Source organism: Chroicocephalus ridibundus, chromosome 1, assembly GCF_963924245.1.
Source record: "Chroicocephalus ridibundus chromosome 1, bChrRid1.1, whole genome shotgun sequence".
In the NCBI taxonomy this organism is placed as follows: domain Eukaryota; kingdom Metazoa; phylum Chordata; class Aves; order Charadriiformes; family Laridae; genus Chroicocephalus; species Chroicocephalus ridibundus.
Window position 1 is genome coordinate 82,597,359 of NC_086284.1, and position 24,794 is coordinate 82,622,152.

Sequence of the window (24,794 nt, forward strand, 5' to 3'; positions counted from 1 at the left end):
GAAGTTCTGAAATCAGGACCTTTGGTGTTACATATGCCTTAACATAATATATGTTAGCCGAAAGTGCCAGGCGTGACACAGCTTTTTTGAGAGAAACCTCAGACTTTCTGTTTCCTCAGTTTTTGTTCATGTCACCATCTCAGCTTTATTGGGAAGAGTGCAAGTTTGATGTTTGTGTAGCCATGATTTGAAGTTCTTATATCCATGTCATAAACCCATTAGGGATCCATCTTGATCCTCAGTACAGCAGAAGGGATGATTTCCAGTGAGTTTTGAAGAAGAGTGTTGGATGGGACTCTGCAATTCTCACTTTTCATAAAGTGGAAGAGACCCTGGTTTTATTTTTTGCCTTGTTGTGGAGCAGTTCATTTTGCAGCAAGTCTTGGAGAATAAAGCTAGGGAATAGCTAGGGACTTCTCAGCAATGTAACTTGAAATTGAATTTTGCTTTATCAGGACTAAGAGGAAACTATTTTGTTTGTCCTTTGTACTAAGAAGGACATAGCAGGTACCTACTTCTCTCCCTGCCTTTTACCTGTAGGAAGAAGACGAAGTGTGTGTTCGAGGGGTAGCAGGGAGGAGCAGAGGCTCCACACTCTTGTGTCTAGGGATCCTGCCTGTTCCTTTGTCCTGCACCAGGCTGTGTGTTCTCCCTCTTCTTCATCTTCATAGTGGAGGCAGGCATGAAGGAGGGACCAACATATAATGAGAATGAAGGGACAGACTATATATGTTAGAAATGGAGGCCACCAGAAAAAGCTGCTTTTTCTGGCTGGTTTCAATCCTACTGCAATTCCCGTGGATGCTTCCTGGGCTCTGAATGTGGACGCCTTCATTTTCCCTTTGCAGACTGCTTGAGGTCTCAGCTTTATCCTCACAGTTTGTGTCATTGTCTAGACATCTCAGAGATGTCCCTTACTTAACCCAAAGTGTTAAATATCTCTAACTCTGTGAACCTTCAGTAAGGGAGCACAAGGACGAAATCAGCTATCATAATAATACAGTCAGTACAAGGTATTCATCAAGTTGGATGTGATAGCAGTAGTGGCTAAGGAATGTAACCTGCGCAGAAGATGGCAAAAGGGCAGGTGAGTCACATTTGTCTTCCCTCTCAGCTAATCTGAAAGTTGACTGTAAGCTGTACAAAAGTTAAAACATTCATAGATCTAAAACAAATAATTGGGAAAAAAAAAAATCTGTTTACTGTTAGATGCATCTTTTAAAAGAAGAGGTTTAGTTCAAAGCAAAGCTTCTGTGTGTTAGTAACACAATGATGCATTTTACTTCGTGTAAACAGCTCTTTATAGGCAAGCTACCTGTCATATTTTTGAATAGTTTTTTTTTTTTGTATTAATGAAATAATTTTAAAATTGTTTTTTTCTTATTTTTTTTTAATCTCTTCTCCTGTAGAGCTTGGCCAAGTTAACAGATGGATTCAGGAATAGCTGTTGTATTACAGATTCCTTGCAGGATCTCCAGCACAATTCTAGTTCACTCAGTGACTCCTGTTTACCTCAACAACACTGCGATGCTTGTTCTCAGACTGACATCACTGGAGAGGTATGTGTTCCTACGCGAGACGTTTACTGTAGAAAATAAGCTGGTTTTGTACTACAGTGATGCATCGTTATTTTCTATTTTAATTTAAGAGGTGCTGGCTATAGCAGAACAAAAAATCCAAAGCAATATTGGTAGCGAGGGAGTTGCGTTTGCTTATTGTTTCCAGAGTATGTGAACAGTGCTCATGAGTGGTGAGCTTTGTGGTTCTGCTAGTTCTCAGGTCAGTGACAGGTAAAATCAGCTCATGGACTTAGCCAGCCCGGCAGAGCACTTCTCACATCATCACTTTGGTGACCGCAGGTTCCTCTCTGAGTAACAGCTCTTGCTGAGGTGTCCATGGACCTCTTCTCTTCTTGTCACCAGCTCTGACTTACTGATAATTGTAGTGATGCAGGAAGGAAGAAAATGCTTTGGCCAGCCTGAGTTACAGTAGAGACCGATGGTGTGTTAGGGCTTTGGTAGTAGTGATAGATGTTTTGGTTTTGTTTTTTTTTTTTAATTTAAAAAAATAAAAGTCTTGTTTTTATCGTGCTTGTCATCATCCTTCATGCATACCAAAGATGTAGGGTAGACCTCTGTTCGTTTCTCCTGTCTGAGACAAGGGAAGTATTTGTTAAGAGTCCCAAAGTATGTTTCTTAAAAACTCACAAAACTTCTGCTCTAGTCTGTCATACCTTTATGCTCAAATGTGCCTTTAAATGTGGTATTTGAGAGGAACATATTCTTTGGAAGTAGTTCTGTGTGAATGAAATTGTGTATTCCAAATAATAAAAGTTTGGCTTACACTGTATAAGCAGCCTAGCTGTTCTTGAGCAATAAAACATTTGCTTCTGTCGATGAGATTGACAACCATGCAAGAAGACAACCTATTTGTAGTTTGATAGTACTATAGTTTGGGTGTTATTCCACATTTGATTAGAAATTTTTATTGAGCTATACAACTTTTTAATTGTAGGCTTGTATCATCCCATTTGTCCTCTATTATTATCTTCTGCTGATGACTAGTTGCCAAGTTGGATGTCTCCAAAGGGCCTCTACAGAAGAGGAAATTTATGTTTTTAAGAAGATAGACTCCTAAAGCACCTAAAAAAACCTTAGCTAACACCGGCCTGTCTTTGAGTGTGTTAGGTAGATGGTGCCTTTGTATGTCATTTTTTTGGACTGGTGGGGGATGTGATTATTGAATTCCAAAATGAATTACTAAAGGGAAAATAGCAACATTTTCCCATTCACAATACACATTGAGTGCCATCCAAGACAAGCCAAGTATAGTCTGAAAATTGTGTTTATCGGTTATAGATTTTTTTTTTTTGTTAGAAAAATAAAATACGTAATTATGTTAATTGTTTTCCTGAACTATTAGTAGTGGAATGTGAGTGAAAAAGAGGTGGAGTTAGACATGTGATGATGAAGAGAGCAAAAGCAGCAGTTAAGGGAGAAATCCAGAGGCGCAGCAATGCACTTAAATAGGGACTTAAGGTCTAACTATTAGTCCGTGTGCAGACTTCTGAAGGAGGGGAACTGCTGTTGCCCTAAGATGGAGAGAAGTTGCTGTAGAAACTGGAGTGTATACAGTAGGAGTTGTAGCATAAATGAACTATGACTAGTTCAAGGATTGGGTGATGTTTTTGTAATAGTGCTTAAAACATACTAATGATCTAAGCGCTGGGTAACACATCACAGTACTGGGAATGTAATCTGAATTACTTCTAATTAAACTATCCATGAAATAGCAGTATCAAATAGTAAAATATTTCAATTAAAATTACTCTTTGTGTTTTAGGCTTGGATAAAGTTGAAAAGATTTGATGAATGGATCAATGATTCTGTTCGCTAACCCTTGATTTCCAGGATCGTAATTTATTGAAAGGGCTCATCTATCTTTTGCATTTTTAGCAATAAACCGGTTTTGTATTTCTAAAGCGTAAAATTGATTTTTACTATGTTATTACTTAAAGCATTGAGGTTTTTTAGTAAGTCCAGTAAGTGAGACTAATTTATCCCTTTCTTTATTCTGAGAGTGTTTTTAACATCTCATTTCTCCTTCTTTCCCTGCCCCCCCCCCCCCCCCCCCCCCGGCTCTTCAACTCTGCAAAAGTTTGGGTTTGATGACAAAACAAGACTTGTAGACAAAGTAAGACTGAACTGGCAATATGAAGAGGCCAAGAAAAGGTAATTAAAGACAAATTTGTTGTGTTTTGTTTTTACTCTTGTGATTAAAGTTTTTAAAGTAAAACTGGAACCAGCCTCCTAGATGAAATGTCATTAGGGAGACTAATTTGCTTACTGTTGAGTAGTTCACAGTTAATAAAAGCTTAGGTAAACATAAGACTTTATCATAAGATTATTCTGTTTGTTTGCAGAGATAAAGCTAAATGTCAGCCCTGTTCTACACTTGTATGAACACAAAATTGCAGTAGTTTAATTGAACTGTTTTACATTCTCCCCCCCGCCCCACTTTCTCAAACCTCAATATAAACAGTCTTTAAATTTACACTTATCAGCCTGGTCTGTCAGTACATTCGGAGCTTTGCATACCTGTGTTCTAAGTTCACTGTACTGAAGTCATGAACTCAGTGTGAAGAAAACGCAGAACTCCCTGTGAGATAAATGAAGATGTTCAGAGCTGAACAAAAGGGTACAGAAATACAAATGTTGAGATTGGGGAAAAAAAAATCTGATAAAAATAGAAAGGAAAAAAAAATAATTACGTGAAATAGATTAATTCTTCACTAAGTCCTCCAATCTAATTATTGCTGATTGTAAGTATTTCTTTTGTGAAGAAATTTTTGTGGCTTTATAAAAGTACTCTATTCTTACTTACTACTGTTTTAAAAATGCTATCTACTGGTATTATTTAGTGGGTCCTCATTTAACCTCATTGTTTTCAAACTCTTTGCCACATATTCAGAGCAATAGTGTAGTATAGATGATGACTTTAACACAGTAATTTTATACACTTATTATTTTAATTTGTGCTGATAGAGCATTCTCTTATTAAAATTGTCTGACAATTAAAACATGTATAGGTAACGTAGAAAACCCTTAGCTTTAATTTTTTTTAAAAATTAGGATTTTTCTTTTTTTTCTTCAACTTAATTTTGCCAGTTTTTTACATCAGTGAGAGCAAGGGTTAAAAAAAAATTCAATACTTTTGCCTCATTTTTTCCATATTATGGTGACTCTTTCTTTGGGGGAAACTGGCAGGGATTGGAAGCTTTATAGGTAATTTGCCATTTTGTTGTTCTTGGAAAATTTACCCACATTTGGACGCAATACAGGCTTCCAAAAAAAAAAAAATTAAATTGGTGCAAGCATGCTAGAGATACACAGCTAAATCTTCAGGATTTGTAACTGGAATGAAAGTCTGCATTGTAAAACACTGCATGTGAATACCAGCAACTACTACCTAATATAGATTAAATAATTGGGCAAAGAAAGGGCAAAACAAAATTCCGTCAGTGTCCTGTTTGGTCTCAGGCTTAATTCTTAGCATTTACTAGCCCAGGGATTTAGAGATTCATGACAGTTGCTGAAAGGAGGAGGGTAGAATTTAATTTTATATGGTTTAGTTCAGCAGAGCCACTGGTGCTGCGGAGATTATATTAAATGATTTTAGTTCGTGTTTCTGACGTACCTTTTCTATGTGTTTTTCAAAACAATTCTCTGCTTGTGTGTTACTGTAGGGGAAAGACAGACGTGGGGAGGGTTTTTTTGGTGTGATTTTTTTTTTTAAAGTAACAGAAGTATTTCTCAGCTGGAAATGTCGAACATTTGCTTATGCATGGAATGCAGTATTTCTGAACATCAGATGTGAGCTGGGGTTTGATGTTAATTATGTGTAGAAAATCCGGGTAACTAACCTTCCAACTAGAGAACAGTAATTGCAGTAAGGGTAGTTTGCTGTCCTGGGATAGCAGCTCTGACAATGGTTCGTTATTTAGCAAAAGCATGTTAGTTGCTTTAAAATAGTAGCCTTATTCTGCCCAGTATGTTGTACGGAAGTAATCAGCTTTCAGCTTTTGAGTGGAACTGCACAAAGCTCATTGCCCCTACCAGTTATCTCTGTGGTTGCATTCTTCATTTATCATGCATTCCTTCCCCTTAGCTTGCTGGCATTTCTGTAGGGCTTTTGTCTCTACTAAATATCTTTGTGTTTGGTGAAATATCTACTGTTACTGCACAGTGTGGGTGAGGGAATGTGCTGCCATGGATTAAAATCCTCAAAGTAGAAAATTAAAATGCTACAGTATGTCACAACTGTAAAGCAGGATATTATGACTACTTTCTTGTCAAACGGGGTGTGGAAACATGTAGCAAATAAGTACAACAGACAAACTGTCTTATTTCCAAGTTTTAATGGGAGACTTTTAAAGTACATTGCAGAAGGAAAATACGTCTTTTGCCTTAAAGGGAAGCAGGAAAAAAGCCTCACAAACTGAAGGGCAGCATGTTGCATTTTAGTCACTCTTATGAATCCAGCCAGAAGATCATACAGCTCTAGATACGATATTTGCCGTATGTAGTGAAGAAGTTTGTTTTTTTTTTTTTTTTTTAAAAAAAATGTTCTCTGTATATGGTGTCTTAGCAAAGAAATGCACTGTTGGGATTTCTGAATGAACTGTCTTGCGGAATTCAGGAGATGAAACCCAGTGATAGTAGAAAAGTTGGCTTATACTCCCAAAATATCTCTCCTCCCTCATAAAAGATAATTTGATTTTAATTCCTCCTTCAAAAATGTCTCTTAACTACTGAGTGGTTTGGCCTTTGCATAAATTAAGACATTCACATAGCTTTTTTTTTTTTTTTCCACTTCAGTTTCTCACTGGAAGGAAGTTGAATGATTTGCAATTTAATTTTTCCCCTGGGTGGGTTCTGACATCTTCAGCAGGCTGGGGAAGCGGTCCTCTCTCCTGTGCCTGATCCAGGCTCTGGGAGGAGGCGTGGAAATTCTACTTTTTAACTTGCCAATCATGCTGAAGAGAGGCTCAATCACTTTTTTTCTGCTCTTTACTCTTCCCCCCCATTATTTTTAAATAAACTATACCTTATTTCCATGAAATTTCTTCTCTCAGATCTGTCAGTGTGGCCCTCCAGAGAAGCAGGAGGGGAGGGAGGACGGTCTTTTTGAACAGACAGCCCCAAGCTGCCTGGATAAATACCGTTTTCAGTTTCAGTTGCTATTTCAGTGAGACCACCTCTCATGAAAGCATTTGCACACTGGAAAGTGTACCCCTCGAGCAGTTTTCTCAATAGACTGTTTCAGAGAAAGAGAAATCAAAAGCAAATTGTTTTTCTTTGATAACTCTTTAAGTTGTACAGTTCAGTATAATGACTACATGAAGTATATTAGCAAATAATCATGGAACATCACTGCTGCAGTGCCTCATATCCTGTGAAGCGTATTTAATCAATAGATGAAAAATGATACCTCCAATGAGAAGCACCAACATTTTTAACTGTAATTTGTTTAATTTTTTAAATTATCATGGTAGCTGACTTTAATGGACTAACACATCCAAAGATCTTCAACCAGCTTATCTAATTTGGGTACAAAAGCAGTACTTTGTTTATGCCTTCTGTAAATCTGAATTCAAAGATATTCAATTGTTTAAATATACAGTGGCTGTCAATAGATTTATTTTAGCCTTGAAAAAGCCTCCTCCTCAGCTATGGTTAATACTTCCACATTCCTTGTAAGCATGCTACTTCTTTATTTTCAGTATAGTTGCTGAATAGTTACTTTCTTGCAAACTTGTTTTCTCATTACCAAAACTAATTTTCACTTGGGCTTTTAAAAGCACTAGCACTAGCGTGTCAGTGCAATTTGTGCTTGTACTGCCAAAAATACATTTTGGTTGGATATTGATAGCAAGATTCCAGTACTGATACAGTAACATAGTTAAGTATTTTCCTGTTAAAATTCATCTGGTGTAGGCAGGTTTCAAGGTGTAGTTGCCTAATTTCTAGTGAAATTCAGTGGACTTGTATGCTTTATTCTGCTAAACTAATCTGAAAATCCGATTTAGGGATTAATTAATTTGTCTGATATCACACAACTGTCAGCTCAACCTAAATCTCCCAGTGTCAATTTTTAAACATAAAACTTTTTCTTTGAGTTATAAAGGGAGCTGAGCTGTGCTCTTGAACAAGTTTTTATTATACCAGTTTACCTGTGAATTGGGGAAAATACTGATTCCTCTCCTCCGTTGATTTTTAGCAGTCTTTGCAATTTTCCTAAAAGCGAATACCTAATTTTATCTGCAAAATGCTATAGACTCTAAAGATTTCATTAGTGACTTCAACCAATTTAGGACCTCCTTGTTATTGAATCGGGCTGCCAGGAAGGCTGGATATTCTACAGAGCATACTCGTGTTGTCCGCCAAAGCCACAGTGGCACATACTTGCAGGAACAGCCAAAGTAGACACAGTGGAGAAATTTTGTGAGCATTTGGCTGAGTTCCCCAGCTGCTTGTTCTTTCCATTTCTTCCCCTTTCTCTAGCCTTCCCCTCTTTGGATAGAAATCATAATCCACTGTCAAGAAGGCCCATAAATACCAGAAATTACCAAGTTCTTACCCTCTTCATTATGTGTCTTCAGTCCCACAGACACCTCTGGGTGGGTATTGCATGTAGGGGAAGTTCTCTGTTACCTGAAGTGGCAGAGAACTGAGTCCAATTATAAGCCCATTCTAAGCCTAAGGAAAAAAGTAAGATGGGCTGATTTATGTTGATCATCTTGGCACATTTGTGTGATCTTAGCCACTGTTCTTCTCCATATCATAACTGTGGATTTTTTTTTTTTCCTTATTTTATCCCCACCAGTCTTCCCATACCACAGGTAGCAAAGGCCTCGGCTTTGGAGCGGTGTGATATGTCACCCAAAAGTCTAGGCATTTATATGTAGGGGGGTATTGTTTGGTTTGTTTTTTTCCTTGGAAAATTCAAACAAAGTAAGTTCAAAGAACTTGTTTAAGCTAGAAAGACCAGAGTTTGTAGGTTAGGAAGTACCAGCTATAGGATACCCACAATTTGTCCCTTTTATGAGCATGGGTTAGGATCTTTGTATTCCTTCAAAGTATTTCCCTTTCCAAGACATCTGCCTTGTTCATAATGTTCAGTCATAGTCTAAACATGGGGTTAATTGTAATTGTAAATCGGACTCTTTAATATCACAAAAAGTGATTTTTACTTTAGTCTTGTTTCTCATGCTATATTTTAATCAATAACCTCTTCTAAATTGAAATATTCTCGAGCTCAGCAGTGTAATTTCATTAGTGCTGGGTTCACGTAGCAGTCTTGAAAATGAGGTTCTAGAAGCTAACAAAATATTTTAGGTTCCCCAGATATTTCCAATGACAGAAGAATTGCCCTATTTTGTCTAGGGAGGTCTGTGTAGATATATAACAATTTCACTCTGAAAATATATGCTTTTTGTCCCCATGATGTAGTTTGTGTAGTAAACTACTGGCTGTACTGATCGCCACCCTCATGCTATGCGTACGTTATCTTGGGCTAGGCATCATTCTAGCTACATTAGCATGGCTAATTCAGGGCAAATTTGCCATTTCTAATCAGCGTTTACTTAAATCACCAGGCTAAACCTTTGTCTATTCCGCCTGTGCCCCTCCTGCTTTTCTGCTTAACAGGAGCTGTTATGTTCATCTCCATTCGAAATTTTTAAATACTGAAATAAGCAGCAAGTCGGTCTGCCTACCTAGGAAACCAGTCATTTGATACCACCTACTCGAGCATGGAATGCAAGCTCCTCAGCACTTGTTATGCAAGGATGGGAATGGGCAAAATGCCTGGAATGTTGATGGCTCAAAATTAACTGTTTTTTCCCCAGGTATATGCTAAATTGCTATATCAGTAGTGACCTCAGTATCTGGCAGTGGGTCAGATAAAAGTACTCTTTTACAAGATAAAAGTACTCTTTTGCAGTGGCTACACCCGAGTAGTAGTATCTTAAAAAAATACCCGCTAGGAAGGAAAAATGTGTTTGAAAAAGAGAGGCTTCATAAAGGATCCTAAATCTGTGTCCCCCCCCTTTAAATTGCAATCTATGTCATGTCATTAATCTGTTTAAACAGGTGTTTAAGGTAGGTGAACATATGCACTGATTCTGAAAACGCAAAAGAGACACTTTTTTGTAACATACCAGCAGTGAGAACAGGTATAAAATCTGGCACAGTGAAATTGCTTATTTATGCCTTTATTGTGTTTGGGAAGAAGAGCTAGCGTTGGGAGAAGACAAATTGCAATTATGGACCATGTTTAAAATGATTTTTTTATTATGTTTTTAGCAGAACTGAATATGACTCCTCAGATATTTTTCTCAGATATTTTTCTTAGGTTTGAGTGAGAGAGACCATAGAAACCTTAGGGATGTTTTCTAGCCAAGGAGATAAACTTTTTAAAATTTATCACTGGCAGCTTTTTGAAACAACTTGCCATACAGAGGGAGAACTCAGTGGAAAGCAAGCAACAAAATTCCCCGAAAACTTTGGTTCAAGAAATGCAGGTTGCAGAAAACTGGCTTACTGATGCTGAAGTTCCCCTCCCAACAGATTCCTGCATCATGTAGTGCTTTGTGAGTGGTTTTTCTTTGCTTAAAGGGAAAACAGAGATAAGAAGAGCTAACTGAAATGCTAAGAGTGTCAAGGGAATCAAAGTAAATACCTAATCAGATTTTGGAACGCTTCAGTGATACAAACCTTATCCACAGCAGTACTTTTCCCTTTAATAACAGTATAATTAAGTTACTGTAGGATATTTTCCTACTTTCAAAGCATCGTCATGATAAAAATTGAGGGGAAAAAACAAACTTTAAACTGGAATGTCATATACAAAGGGAATTACGTGCTCTCAGCAAGCTCAAGAGTCTAAATTAAAACCTCTTGTTTGGGGGTGGTGTTTTACTCTACAGCCGAGCTGATTCAGTGGTTAACTGGGGCTGAAAGGTGGGATCCCACCTTCCTGTCTTGCCTGCTGGTACTTCTCTCTTCCTTGTTGCCTGCAGTAGCATTTATTTGCTCCTGTGATCAGCTTCTTACCCAGCTCACCCTGCATTAGAAAAATAGCTATCAAAACAATTATGAGTGTTAAAATGAAGGAGAGAGTCAGTCCTTTGGCTGTCTTATAAAACAAAACAGAGATTTCATCAGACATGTCTCATCCATGAACGTGCTCACTCAAATACCTTGCCAGGGCTCATCTGATTCACGGATCTGATGCCAAGCTTGCCAAGCTGTGATAACCCATTTGTACCTGAACTCTGTAATGCTGTTGAGAGGACCTTGAGCACCCATTTGTTTCATTTGGCACTGAACCTTTTAGAATCATGCTGTATACGCCTTCAGGAGTGTTTACTGAATCTTTAACAATGCAGGGTAGGGGAGAGGAGGGATCCTAAATCTGCTCGCTCTTCCTGGCCCTGATGTTTGGTCGATGGGGCGAGGTGTTCTTCAGGAAGCTGCATCTGGAATTCATGCACAATAGCTGAGGCATGAAATATGTAGACTATACGTATCGATTCACAATGGCGCTTTCAGTAGCTATTGGCAGGAAGTTGGTTGTTAATGCAAGGAGGAGGAAATGGTATTGAAGGGCTTGATAAAATATTCTGCTTTAGACTAAAATGTAACATAATACACAAGGTCTTTACTTGCTGTAAATGAAATCTAAGGGGGAAAAAATGTTTTTGACAAAACTCACAGTAAAATTCCTATCCATATATGAATGCAGTCATTGCAAAATGACTTATATTGATATTTTATTTCCCTTCCCCTGATAATAAGATGGCCAAATACTTTCCAGATGTCAGTATGAAATAAACATTGCATGCGGTTTTGATTTTAGATGGGGAAAACCTTGCCTTTGTCAAGTCTGTGCTTTCTCTTTTATTCGTAAACACATATTATCACACCGTGGATCTTGTGTGTGTGTGTTTGTTTGTTATGTGCTTTTATCTTGCTTTCTTTGTTATCTTTTCTTTCTTACCAAATATTTTAGAAAAAAGGATTACTTAAACTAACTTACCAAATGAATCAGTGCATATCCCACTTTTATGGCTGGCTTTAAATGTGCTTTTACTTATTTATTTATTTATTTATTTTAAGGGTGGTAGTCTTTTATGGTGCGCTGAACTTTGAATGCTACCGTTTCAAAGTGAAGATGAAATTGAGGTGTACAACTGCATAACTTTTGTACAATACTGTAGTTTCAAATGTTCAAAAATGAGAAAGCTAGATTTTTTTTTTTTACTTTTCATTTTAACTCTAGTGTTCTAAAGTTGTCTAAATTGTCCATTGTAAGGCAATATAAATACCTAGTATAAATAAATACCTAGCAGTAAAAGAGTGTTCTCCCTGTTATGGTTATATACCTTTTGATTTTGCCAAAAGAAACATTTGTGAAATTTCTAGCTTTAGGGTTCTTTGTATATTTATAAGAGTTCAAAATTTGTTTTTAGCAGAACACTTTCTTAAGAATAATTCCACAGTTGACATTTTAAAGCTGTTGTTTTGTGTAGTGGTTCAGCATATTGATATAGGAAACTACTTTTGGCTATAAAGCCTACCACAAAAAAAATCAAATTAGCTTATTTAATTGATGATGGATCCATCTAAAGCCACCTGTATTTTGTAACCAGGAAGTCTTTTATCCAGACCTATATTTTTGTTTTACTGACAGCTTATTTATTCTTAAAATTTTGTTGTTGGTCAGGACTGCCTAATATTTTCAGCCCCTTGAACTATTTGTCTACTGAGGTGGGACGTGAATATACAGACCTATTGTCACTAGATAAGCATCCCCTCTTCATCGCCTTCAGCTTCTCACTGCGCTTTTGAAATCCCAAGTTAAGATCTGATAGCGGAAGAATGAGGAATGAAAGGACGTTCAATTTTATCCGCTGTACAGACAGCAAACTCAAGAGCTCTAAAATATGAATTGATTTATTACAAAATGAGAAAGCTGTGAAGACAGATAGTGTTTGTGTGATAGATGAATGCCCTACAGTTCTTACACAGCTACATGCTTAGGAGCACTTACAGTTCTTTGGTGTTTTAAAAATACACAAAAAAACCCACTCCAGAAACAAATCATCCTTCCAAACTCCTCTAACTTTTCTTGTTTCAAAATTTAGAAGAAAAAAGTCACAGAAGTCAACAGGCTGCACCTTTTGGTATTTTTCCTCTCAATTATCTTCATGTTTGTCTCTTCTGAGTTTTGAAATACATTTGTCCTCTTTTAAAGAGTTTCGAATATACAACAGCAGCTGGCCTTGCTAGACAACGAATCTTGGCCAGGAATGGCTGAAGCGGACAGGGACCGTCTTCAGCTCATCAAAGAGAAGGAGGCGCTTCTTCAGGAGTTGCAGCTCATCAGTCAGCAGAGGCGATCCCCAGAAGACATTGCACGTTTGGAGGAAGAAAAAAGACGCTTGGAGGATGAAATTCAACGGGCTAGAGCAACGTCTGCTCATGGGGCCACTGAAAGGTTTGGGAACTTAAATAATTTTCTTATCTACTGTAAGATCCATATAGGTAGTTTCAAAAGTCAGAGTATGGAATTTCACTGTGTTTAAGAAACAAAAAAAAATGTTACGGAGTAATTTGGTAGTTCTCCTTTCATTCATCTAAAAAGTTTGAATAGGAATAAGAGATCAGAATAGAGTCACAGAAGATGCTTGGAAAAAGTCTGAGTGATATTGTCTCATGATAGAGACCTGAATAACACCTGGATAGTGAAAGATTTTTCTTTAATTTTGCAGTGGAAAAATATCAATCTCCAAAAGCATCAGAACAAATATATTTTCCTGTATTTGGTTTCTGCATTATAACAGGGAAGTTAAATGATTAAGTTTTTACTGCTTTTTGTATACAATTTTTCCTCTTAATTTGCAATCTCAGCAGTGGGAGCACATCCCAACTCTGACATTCAGAGAACGTAGTAAATGGAGTTATTCTTGAAAACGTAAATCAAATATCAAGTTATATGTAAAAATAAACAACCCCCAAAACATATTAATGGAAACACTGTGTTTATTTCAAAGTTGCCCAGTTTTTCCTGTAGCCGAAGAAATGGACAAAACCTCTTAACCTCTTTTTGTTACCATAGACTCCTTCCAGTCAAAGTGAGAAAGCACTTGTTTCCCAGACTCGCTTCCCTTAAATTGTGGTAAACAGCCAGGTTTGACACTTGAGGAAAACTATATGAACCAGCTTTAATGTGATCTGTGTGAAGGTTAATATTTACATAATTAAGACACTTTTAAAATATTTGGAAGTGCCTTCCATATACAAATCTTGAGGACTTCAGTTCCTTTGAAAAGGCTTACTTCAGACAGTAAATTCAGGCAATAAATAGAAAATTCACAGCCAACCTACAGTTCAGTGTTAGATATTTTGCAATTTTTTGCAATATCGTTACATTGGCTTTCCAGCTTAAACTGACAGAAAAGGGAGTTCACTTTACACTGCAGTGTAGTAAGTTTTATTTGTTGTTTTTGGGCTCTGGTGTTAGGTAGTGCATACTATGTTGGCAAGAAGACCAGGCTATTTTTCCATGTAGTTCATGCTGTGGAAACTAGCGTTCCAGTGTGATACTTGATATTTCAAATGCTAGCAAAAAGTTGAGTAGAAGTTAGAATAATATTGAAGACCACTCTATTTTTGTGTAACAAATTGGAGGAAAACTTAACTATTAGTAGCTCTGATTTATTTGTTTGTTTGTTTTAGGCTCAGGAATAACCCAAACCATTCCTAGATCTGCTTTTCTATTTCCACTTTCTCTTAATCATGAACTACAAGGAAGCTTCCTCTTTAAATAATAACCAGTTCTGTTGTGTTAGTGAGTTTTAAAGGCACCGAGTTATGCGCAGATCAGAACTAACTTAAAATCTGTATGACAGAGGTGGGTTTTTTTTTTTTGTTGGGTGTCTTTTGGTTGTTATTGTTTTAGGATTGGCTGGCAGCCTTAGTTGGAGGCATTTCTTGCCCTTTAGTGTAGGTACCTACCTTACAGGATTGATTACTGTGGAGTGTAGGTTCCTAACTTTGATTTTTGAAGTAGATGGTGTGGATACCCCTTCTTTCCTCTGGAAGCTTTTGAATCAGTTAAGTTTCTTGCATCCATTTGTCTTTTTCTTTTGCCTCCTGCATGCAGTGCCTTTATCATGTGAGTTTACATAGCTGAGCTGCAGCCTTCCTTGCACCACTTGGTTAACGTGGTTTGAGACCTACAGAAGCAGGAGAACAGCTTCAGTGTTGCACACACTTGGGTGTGCAGCTTCTGCCAGGTGGTTGCAATGAAGGGAGCCTCCCCAGAGGGCGGTGGGGTTGCTGGAGCGTAGTGCTACAGCCCCTTGCCAACATATGAATTGATGAAGTTGGAGGCCAAAGAAGTTGAGAGATTTATGTTTTTACTGCTAACAAAGACATTTTTTTTTCATATCTTAACCATCCAAAGTTTATTGAAACTAATGCTGACATTTTGTATTATCCAGAAGGGCTCCTTTTTTGTTGATAATTTTTTTTTTTTTTTATCCTGCCCATTAACATGTTGAATTCTAACAGCTGTCTTTGCAGTTGAGGAAGGTCTGAAGCCCTAAATAAGTTTGATCTGCTTTCTCTGAATTGTCTGTCAGAATCCCAATTTTCAGCTAACTTCTCAGTGCGGTGCTGGAACAGTAACTTTCCTGGACATACAAATGTATAGCAGAAAACAGATTACGACCTTGATTTTATTTTGAAGTTCAGTGATAGAAAATACCACAAATGCTTACAATTCTGGATTCAGGAAAAGAAGAAATGTGATAACAATAGATAAAGTCTGTTTTTCAACGTTTTAATAATCTCAAAATACAGAATTTAAGATATGATATAGGTGTTTGAGGCTGACAGCATTATAGGTACATTCCATTTGTGTTGTGGCAGTTCAGCTGCTTGTCGTTAGAATGGGCAAAAAGTAAGTTGCAGTGAGAGATTTTTGTCATACTTTAGTATTCAAAATACTGTATCACCTGCTTAAATATAATGATATATAAATGTATTTGAACCACCTAGAATTAGAGCTTAAAGTTCAGTTTTATGTTTACTGCTTAACAGAAGTTCTCCAAAAATTTTCTTTCTGTCTTTGAAATTTGACGCTAATTAGCTTGGATAATAGAGCTATTTGGAATATTTTTTTCCTGCCAAGTCAACAAAAGTCATAGTAGTTCTCTGTATTTTACTAGCACAGTCAGGTTGATGCAAGGGAAAAAACATCATGTAGAGTCTGATGTTTTTACCTAGCACTTTTTATGGCTTCACTAATTGCTGTAATGTATTTTCAATGTCATGATTCTTACGTTGTGCCTCAGTTAGTTTTCTTGTCTGGGAATTTTGATGGAGTCTTGGTTCTTGTTTTCTTACTGGAATTTCCCTCGCTGTGTAAATTAAAACTTTTCATTAAACAATGAAACTTCTTTTTATATTCCAAACTGCAATGCAATGATATTTTTCTGTACTTGGAAAGCTCCTATCACTTCTTGAGCACTACTGTAATGAAGAAAAATAGTAATATGTATCTGTTTAATTATAGGATACTGTTACAGGAAAAGAGAAATTGTTTGCTTATGCAACTAGAAGAAGCTACGCGTTTAACCTCTTATTTACACTCCCAGTTAAAAAGGTGAGTTATGTAAAACCAGCAGGTTTTGAAGTTTCACTGCAGCAGAGAAGAGTATTAATAATCTATAAAGTTTACCTTTTAATACTTTTATGTATGTGTGCCAAGTAAATTAATTTTTTACCAAATTTATACAATTTGGGTGTATGGAAAGTGATAATTTGGATGGAGTTTTATGAATAGTATTAGGGATGGCTATATGGGCTAGATTATTATGTGTATGTGGGAATTTTATGTTTATTTTATGTTGTGTTCTGAAAAGAAGATACTTACTTAAAACCTGTTGTAATCTTTTACTAGTATGAAGATAACATCATTTTAAGTTCTGTGAGGTTTAGTGTTGTGATACCTTCTCCAAAGGAGGGGTTTTTGATCCCTGGTGAGGTGACAAAATTTTGCCATTTTAAATATGAGAATGTGCTAAGACCCACACAGAAGCCCAGAATGTTTTGCATATTCACACTCGCAGCTGCCTTTTTTGATGCAGCTCTTGGGGATTCCTCAGCTCAACACCACGTCAACATCAAAAGCTCAGTTCCTGCTGTGTCTCACTTCATCTCTCTCCATCACTTATGTTCTTGTCTCCCTAACTGTCTGAGAGTGGTAAGAGGAACTGGAATAGGATTTTTCCTAAAGTGTTTTTCATTTTGCACTGAAAAAAACTGTGAGGGTGAGGCTTACCCAGCAGTTTGTTAGGACTTTCCAAATCCCTTTTCACTTCTTCTCCCTGATATGTTTATGACCCATCATTAATGTAAATTCAAGCTGGATCATCGTAATGTACCCTTCCTGGCTTTACATTGAGTCCACTGATCCAGATCCTGCCCTGGCTTCTTTTCCGCCAAATTATGGCGGCTTACATATTGGAGGAAAGAGTAGTCTTGTCCTGTTGGACCCTTTGTCTTCAGGCACGTGATGTTGATCTGGTTGTCACTTGCACTGTTCCAGTCATGGTTGTGCTTGAGGCCAGGGCAAGAGACACAAGCTAGACCTTAAAATGTCAAATCATCTCTGTGTGTCACTGTACTGAATATATAGAAAATTGCCTGTGTAATCTGGATGGACATTTTTATGCCTGCACTGGTGTTTCTGATTATAGTTGAAAAGGCCTTTTTTGTTTTCTTTTTCTTTGCCTGCCATAGTCTGTCGGCTAGCACCCTCACAATGTCCTCTGGCAGCAGCAGGGGATCCCTGGCCTCCAGTCGAGGATCCTTGGCCTCCAGCAGGGGCTCCCTCAGCTCGGTCAGCTTTACGGACATCTATGGCCTTCCACAGTACGACAAATCAGACAGCATTACAGACTACGGGCAGCATTTACGCTTTGACATAATTCCCTTCGAGTCTCTCACAAAGGATGTGCCATATGCCGATCCCATTGGACACTCAAATTTCAATAAGCAGCGGAGGTCTCTGGATACCCCGCAGTCCCTGGCATCCCTGTCATCACGGTCCTCCTTGTCATCGTTGTCCCCTCCAAGCTCGCCTCTGGACACCCCATTTCTCTCCGCATCTCGAGATTCTCCCTTGGCTCAGATGTCGGAAGGTTTTGAGGAGATGGCGAGCATAGGAGCCCTGGAAATGCTCAGGGCTCAGACCACAGCATTGGGTGACGATGATACGCAAGGAACGAGCTCATCTCAGACGTCTGCTTACCCTGTAGACAATGAAGGGCTGCGAGAAGTGGGACCACAACTTACTGCTGTCCAAACTGGTGGAGGTGAGTTTCTGGACATTATTATCTTGTTACGTTATCATAGAAAATGTCACACAGACCTAAGCATACTAGCACAGTAGAGATTATTCCTCAGTTTGGCTTCTTTTACTTCCATCAGTTAAAAATTACATGGTAGATGTTAGCTGTTAAAAGAATCAATGAAACAAACAGAAATCCCCAAAACTTTAGATTTAGGGCAAAGAGGTGCAAGAGTAGAGAAATCCTTGTAAATAAATCTCAAAATAGTGGTGAATTGGGTGGAGGAAAGGGAATGGAATATGGACTTTCTTTGAAGTGTAGTGCATCAAGGAATAAATATTTTGGTCTTGGATGGGAAATTAGTAAAAGCACGTGTGGTTTAGTTAAGTCTGAGGCCCCTGGTAGCGTCCATGTTGCCATCATTCTGATAATTTAAAGCCACACAAGCCCAGGGGAGATAGGAGGAAAAAAAAACCCCAACAGACAAACACAAAACCAGGCACGAGGTGATGCTGCCAACAACGCTTGTATTGAAGGCTGTCTGACTCCGTGCTGAATTCGTACACGCCTTGGACCAGGTTCCCATGTCTGAGTTCTGCAATGGAGCAGAAACCACAGTGTCATGGTGGTGTTGAGTGCGTGGTGCCCTGTGCTCATGAGTAGAGTGCTTTGTCGGCCAAGGAGCGTGTTTTGTTGGGCGTGTGTGAAAAGTTAAGCATCCACTTGAGTGGCTGTCTCGGAGAACCTATGCTCTGTGATCGTAGGGGAGCGACGTGTGCGGTTACCACGGCACAGGTACTGTGGAGTTTTCTTGACTGCGAAGTTGATGGACTTGGTTTAGCTTTCATTGGTGGAAGCTTCTGAGGCACTACAGATGAGAAACATGAATTTGAGAGACGAAAAGAGGAACAGAAACCTTTTTAAAAAAACACCACAAACAAGTTAAGAAACCTGAGCATACAGGCATGTGAGAAATTTCTTTTCCTGTTTTAATCAGATTAAGAACTGCTGTTAAAATGAAAAACAATATTCCTTCACGATGATTTTTTTATCTATTGGCTTACTCATGTTGCTAATAAAACCATGCCAATAGAGAAAGGCTTTTAGAGGATATTTTTAATATTAAAGATTGTAATTCCTGTCCCATTTCTATATCCAAAATTCTATGTTAGCAATTCTGTAGAATGTTTCATTCCAGGACTTAGAACATCAGGAGTAATTTGAAATATAACCAGAGAGTGTATCATAATATCCTACCAAAATCTTATTTGTCAGGTGATAACGGGAGGGAACATTGACAGTATGTAAGGAAAAGCTTTCAACTTTTTATTTTTAAAAATAAAATGTCACTAGTATGCTGAAAAGCCTGTTATTGTTCAAACAGCATTTGGGTCTAGACTCACGTACTTTCCTTAATGCAGCTAGCATTGCCAGGAGATACTGCTGCAGAATTTACATTTACTAGATGTAAACATTTCTAGTGCCCATATTGCAGCATTCAGACCAAAATAAACAGAATTCCAGACCAGCATGTAAGCTTGTACTTAAATTCGTGCCGTGAAGAGGCTTCCTGAGGCTTTCTCTAAACCTCAGATCAGACCACAGCATGTCTTCATCCATTGTGGTAAGTGAAACTATGTTAGTAGTTCATTTATAGCTTGTGTGTATTTCCTAGAAGTGATGGCCTGGTCTGAGGGCCTAGGGAGCAATAGGATGAGGGTCAAATTCCGGCTTTGGTTTTTCCTTTTCTCCATTCTCTGTCATGTTCCTACACATCTCACATTTCTCTGAAAACCTCTGGCAGAACTTGGCTGTGCTACCTGCTGTCACTGCTGCAGTGCCCAGCTCGAGCTCCTGGTCCAGGGGTTACAACTTTCCTCTGTGTACAACAGAGTGCTTTATGTGTCTTTCTGAGGCAGAATGTATGGTTAAAAGGTAGCCAGGATGTCTTTTTTTGAGATTTTTTTTTTTTTTTTTTAATATGTGAATTTGAAAACAATTGCTTAAGAAAAACTTGTTTAACCTTTCCGAATTTTGGCTGGAGTCATGTATTTTGAGCTCCACGCCCGCTAGCTGTTGGATTTGCAATTATAATGCAGTTGTTTGCAAGTAACTGTTGGAAGTTTCAAAATTATTTTGGTTTTGTACACTCTTCTTGAAGAATTTGATGGAGCATCAAGCTCATGTATCACATTTTGGGAACCCCCAGATGTTGGGGGGGGGGGTTTGGTTTTCACTAAGGTACGATGCAGTGTGTTTTGCTGCTGCCACCCAATGGTCTGGTAGTATAATGGGACACTGGAAAACCAGCAAGTATCAACTCGCACAAATGTTTTGCCTATTCCTTTGCTAGACAAAATATCAGGTAATTTTTGCAAATCTGGGGGGCCAGGAGGGTTAATGCTGAATAAGCTGTGCATACTTTGGACTGAAGCAGCACCTGAGCAAGTTCAAGGGGTTTTTCAGGAACTGCGGTTTCGATGTTCAATAGCTGATCTGCTGTTTTACCGTTCTGTATCTGTTACAGGGGCATAATGCAAAATACGTTAGTGTCCGTGAACGGAGGGAATATGCCTGAGAGGTTAAATCCGTCCTATTTATAAAGCTGGGAGTGGGATGAAACATGTTAATAAAATATTGGGCTTTAATATCTTCATTATCTCTTCCTCTCTATCCTAAAATAATCTTTCAAGTGCTAAGTTTCCTTTAATGCCTAAGTAGTCTGTTGTTGGCAAAATATTGTCATAGATCTAAAAGATGATTTATCATTGTGTGCTTTTCATTTTGTCTTGTTTCTCATGCGGCACAACAGAAAAATTCCCTGTAAGTGAACCTGAAATTATTTATTGTGCTGGTTTTTTTGCCTGTAATTCCCTGTGTGTTTTTCTGTGTGAAGTGTTCGTTGGTTTGGGGTTGTTGGTGGTTTTTTTTTTTTTTGAGTTGCATGTGAAGAAACAGGAGATTTTGCTACATTTGGTTTTGTTTGATATTGTGCTGTATCTGTTTAATCATTATGGCATACTTAATCTTTGCTATGTCAACTAAACAATATGGCGGTAGTTAAATTCCTGGAAAAATGTTCTGCAAGCTTCAGCTTTATTATATCATAGTAATGCCTGACAGCATCATGGTAGGTAAGGTCTGTTTGTGTCTCTGACTTAGTTTTTGTGAGAGTGTTTGACTCTTATCAGTGCATTTTGAGCTGATGTGCGATATGTGTAGTCTCCTAAATTTGTGAAACATGCTTTAGATTTATTTACGTATTTTTTTAGCTAATGACGTCTTGGACACCAGAATTTCCTTTGAAGTTCACTTTTTCAACTAATGACAGCTGAGAATATTCTTTTAATTAGGGCTGTCTTATGTTTGTCAAGCTTTGGTACCCAGTAGTTGTGGAGATTCATATATACTGTTCACTGATTCTGTTATTTAATTAAGAAAATGAAAGGTAATTGTCTGTCTGAAACTTTATATTTTTAAACAATTCTTTAGCTTACAGCATTGGAAGGTCTGTAACCTGTGCTGAACCTAGTTCTGTTTAAACCAAGATCTGATGTTTCTTTATTCTTGACCGATTTTTCCTGCTGACTGTTTTTGTTTTCCTCTAGTCAAGGGCATGTTTTGGTGTTTGCATCTCTCCCAAGTTCTCTGGGATTGTCCAGATGTTATCGGATGCTTCCATGGCCCGCAGGCAGCAGGCAAATCATTGTCAAGTTACAACATTGTTGTAACATGTCAGTTTTTCATCACGTTATATATTGGTGCTTCAGACCGATTTTTCCTTCCAGACAAATTGGGAACATGAACCTCCAAAAGAGAGAGCCCATGAGGTCTTTCGTCTCCTACATCTATACAAAGTGTTGACGTAGAAGGGTGAGCCAAAGGCCTATTTACAAAAAGAAGTAATTCTAGTTTAACTTGTTAAAATTAGTACTGACATTCTAGGAGCATTTCTGTATAAAAATTACACACTTCTTTGAAGTTTATCCTTTTTCCCGTGGTGTAAAATTATTGGGAAATTTTGATACTGAAAAATGTCCCTACAGACTGCTAGTTTTGATTCTTCATAAATACTCAGTGACAGGACTCATGGAGGTGGGCTCACTAAATTAAAAGGTCTTAAAAACAAAATAAAACAAAACAAACCCACTGCTTTGTACAAGTGGTGTGGAAGAGACCATGGTTCAGAAACAGTTTCTTTGCTTTCTGTGAGCTACCTAGAACTTGTCTCTCATTTGCGGTGAGGATGAAATGAGTTATACTGCAACATGATGTATGCTGGACAGTAAAGGTGGGATGCTGTCATCTGTAGGGGGGGGGGAAAGGGTAGTACTTTCTCCAGGTACAGAGACAATGGAGATTGCGATGTCCCTGGTCAGCAGATAAATTTGCTGTGTAGCTGAAGATGTCTAAATCCTTCATTGAATTTGGAGGGGAAGTCCATAGGGCTACTTGTGGATCCAAAGGGACAGAGCACTGGCTCTTTTTATGGGACATCTGTTTTGGTTTTTGGTACGTTCTGGGACAGAACCAGGGAATTCTAGCTTCAAACAGGACCCTGGGGTTTTTTGGAGGGTCTCTTGGGATCTTGTGCTGTTGGTGCCCTGATAAAAGGAACGTTCCTCGGGCTGGCACAGTACTGCTGTGCTCAGTGCATCCAGTCTGCCAGCGGGTTAAAGCTAAGCTTGGGCAGATGCCTCCGCTGACAGCAGTAGTGTGATTGTGTTAATTTGGGGGATGTTTAATCGAGTTTCAAATCCTGATGTCCTGTTCTGGTGGTGCTTGTGTAGGAGGTGAGGTGGGTCCCATGTAGAGGGGTGGCTCAGTTGCGTGTACCTCAGCTGGGCTCTGCAGGTGGAGCTCAGGCTGTTGGCTGGTGCGCTGCTGAAGGAAACTTACTGTTTGGATACCAGCCTTTTGTTTTTGATGCCTGAAGGTAATGTGTAACAGAGATACTTAACGAGTTGTTGCTTACTTTGAGTGAGGCATGTTTCATCCTTAGTCAGGGGTAGTAAGCAGTACGTGTCAGCTGGTGCTTGCCTCCTGTGTGATGTGCTCTGTGCTGCTGTCACTCCAAACGCTGTCTGCTGAAACTGGGAGTACTTACATGTTTTCTGTGACGTTTCTGAGCATGGGTAGAAGCAAATAAGATGCTTTTCCTACCTCTGAAGTGGCACCTCTTTGCCGTCGCTTTTCTGCTTTGAGGACAGTCATTGAGCCTTAAGGAAATGGGGGGAAAGTTGCAAAAAGTTCTTCACTGCACACTTCCACGAGTTTGTTTAATGGTTCTCTCTAGGATGCGAAAGATAACAACCTCAAGTTACAGGCTGTCACTGAAGTATCAAAACCTTACCTATGCAATTCTTGAGCGTTGCCTCTTGTGCACGTACTTTAAAGGACTGGTAGCTGCTATACCTACTTGCCTGTGCAAAACCTTATGTGTAACATCATTTTTGTTGATACAACATGAAAATGATTGCTGAGTCGCTATTTATGGTGTTGCTGGTGATTCAGGAAAGGGTGGAAGAGGTGGTTGAATGTTGCTTCTTCCTCCCCCAGTCAGTTTTCAAAGTAATTCACCAAGAATTTGGAAAAACAGTGGTCTGAGTGAGTTGGAAAGCTCTGGTTCTTTTTGATAATGCTTCTCAGACTGTAAATAAAAGCTGCTATTATGTGATGGTATAAACAGTATGCTTTGAGACTTTGTATTAGGAAACAAATGAGAACAAAACCTCACATTGTGTTATCAGATAACTTCTGAAAAGAATTAGTCTCTGTGTTTGTTTTCAGCCTATTGTATATTCAGTAGGTAAATCTTAAAAGTTTAGGATATCATGTGTACATATGTTGAATTAATGTAAGTCTTCCTCCAGGAGGGTTTATTCCACCAGAAGAGCATTTAATAACAGTGCAATTGGTTTATACTTAGTCTTGTCAGAAATTAGCCACAAACTTCCTTCCGTAATTCTCCCGCAGAAAATTTCCGGTTGATTGTATTCTAGGTTTTTTAACTTAAAGTTAGATGAAAAAAAGCAATGAACTGTGTTTGTGCCAACTGTTTTGCCACTAGTTTTGATACAATGAATGTTTCTTGTTTGATTTAAAGAGGTTGCCTTGTGCTAATGTTGCCTTCACTTTTTTCTCCATGACAGCTGTAACTCTACGAGGAGACAGTGGTAGAAGATCGGAGAGGAGAGCCAGGCGAGTTTCAGCATGTCTCTCAGATCATTCACTGGCTAGTGACAGTGGCGTGTTTGAAGCTTTAAGCAAAAGGTCAGGTGTATAAATGCATAATAAGCTGGAACTATTCCTGTTCTACCACACGGTCCAAAAGAATTAGTTGTAAATTTCTGAATACGCTTTCAAAATTGCTAATTCTTAGTACCATAAGAATATTCGGTTGCTTGTTTTAGAGAAAAGAAGCTTTTTACATGTAGTTCCACTGTCATCTTCACGAGTGCCAAGTCCCTTTTGCTTTATTGTCTAACATTTTAGCACCATATACTTCTCCCTTGATAGTTTCCTCAGCTTGTTAATCATAAATCAGTAATCTTATTTCAGCCATCTATAACAATATAAAATTATACAGAGTGTGACTTACAATTCTGAGTTGCAGGTGATAAAAGTATAACTGCAAGGAAGAAATAGATGAACTACTAAAAATCTAAAAATGTGTAGGTTGGCCAAGTGATTGAAGTATGGGTAAAGCTGTGGTTACCTTATACAATTGTTTTAACACAATAAACAGTAACTGGGAAGAAGATAAAGTTGTGAGGATGCTAAAGAGAAATAGGAGGCAGAATAAATATTAAAATAAACTAAATATTTTGAAAGAGGTATTCTAAAACATCAATTTTTAAAATTGTGA

At 38.2% G+C, this 24,794-nt stretch overlaps 1 protein-coding gene across 3 annotated transcripts in view; it reads left to right on the top strand.

Moving 5' to 3' along the window:
* Positions 1-24,794, top strand: part of WWC3 (WWC family member 3) — a 104,576-nt gene that overhangs the window by 58,488 nt on the left and 21,294 nt on the right. For 2 of the 3 annotated variants that reach the window (XM_063341409.1, XM_063341417.1), the window contains exons 7-12: positions 1,410-1,559; positions 3,658-3,731; positions 12,820-13,062; positions 16,147-16,236; positions 17,376-17,950; positions 24,079-24,199. In XM_063341409.1, coding sequence (XP_063197479.1) covers positions 1,410-1,559; positions 3,658-3,731; positions 12,820-13,062; positions 16,147-16,236; positions 17,376-17,950; positions 24,079-24,199 — 1,253 coding nt within the window. The remainder of the gene's footprint in view (positions 1-1,409; positions 1,560-3,657; positions 3,732-12,819; positions 13,063-16,146; positions 16,237-17,375; positions 17,951-24,078; positions 24,200-24,794) is intronic. The other variant, XM_063341425.1, reaches the window with a different exon arrangement.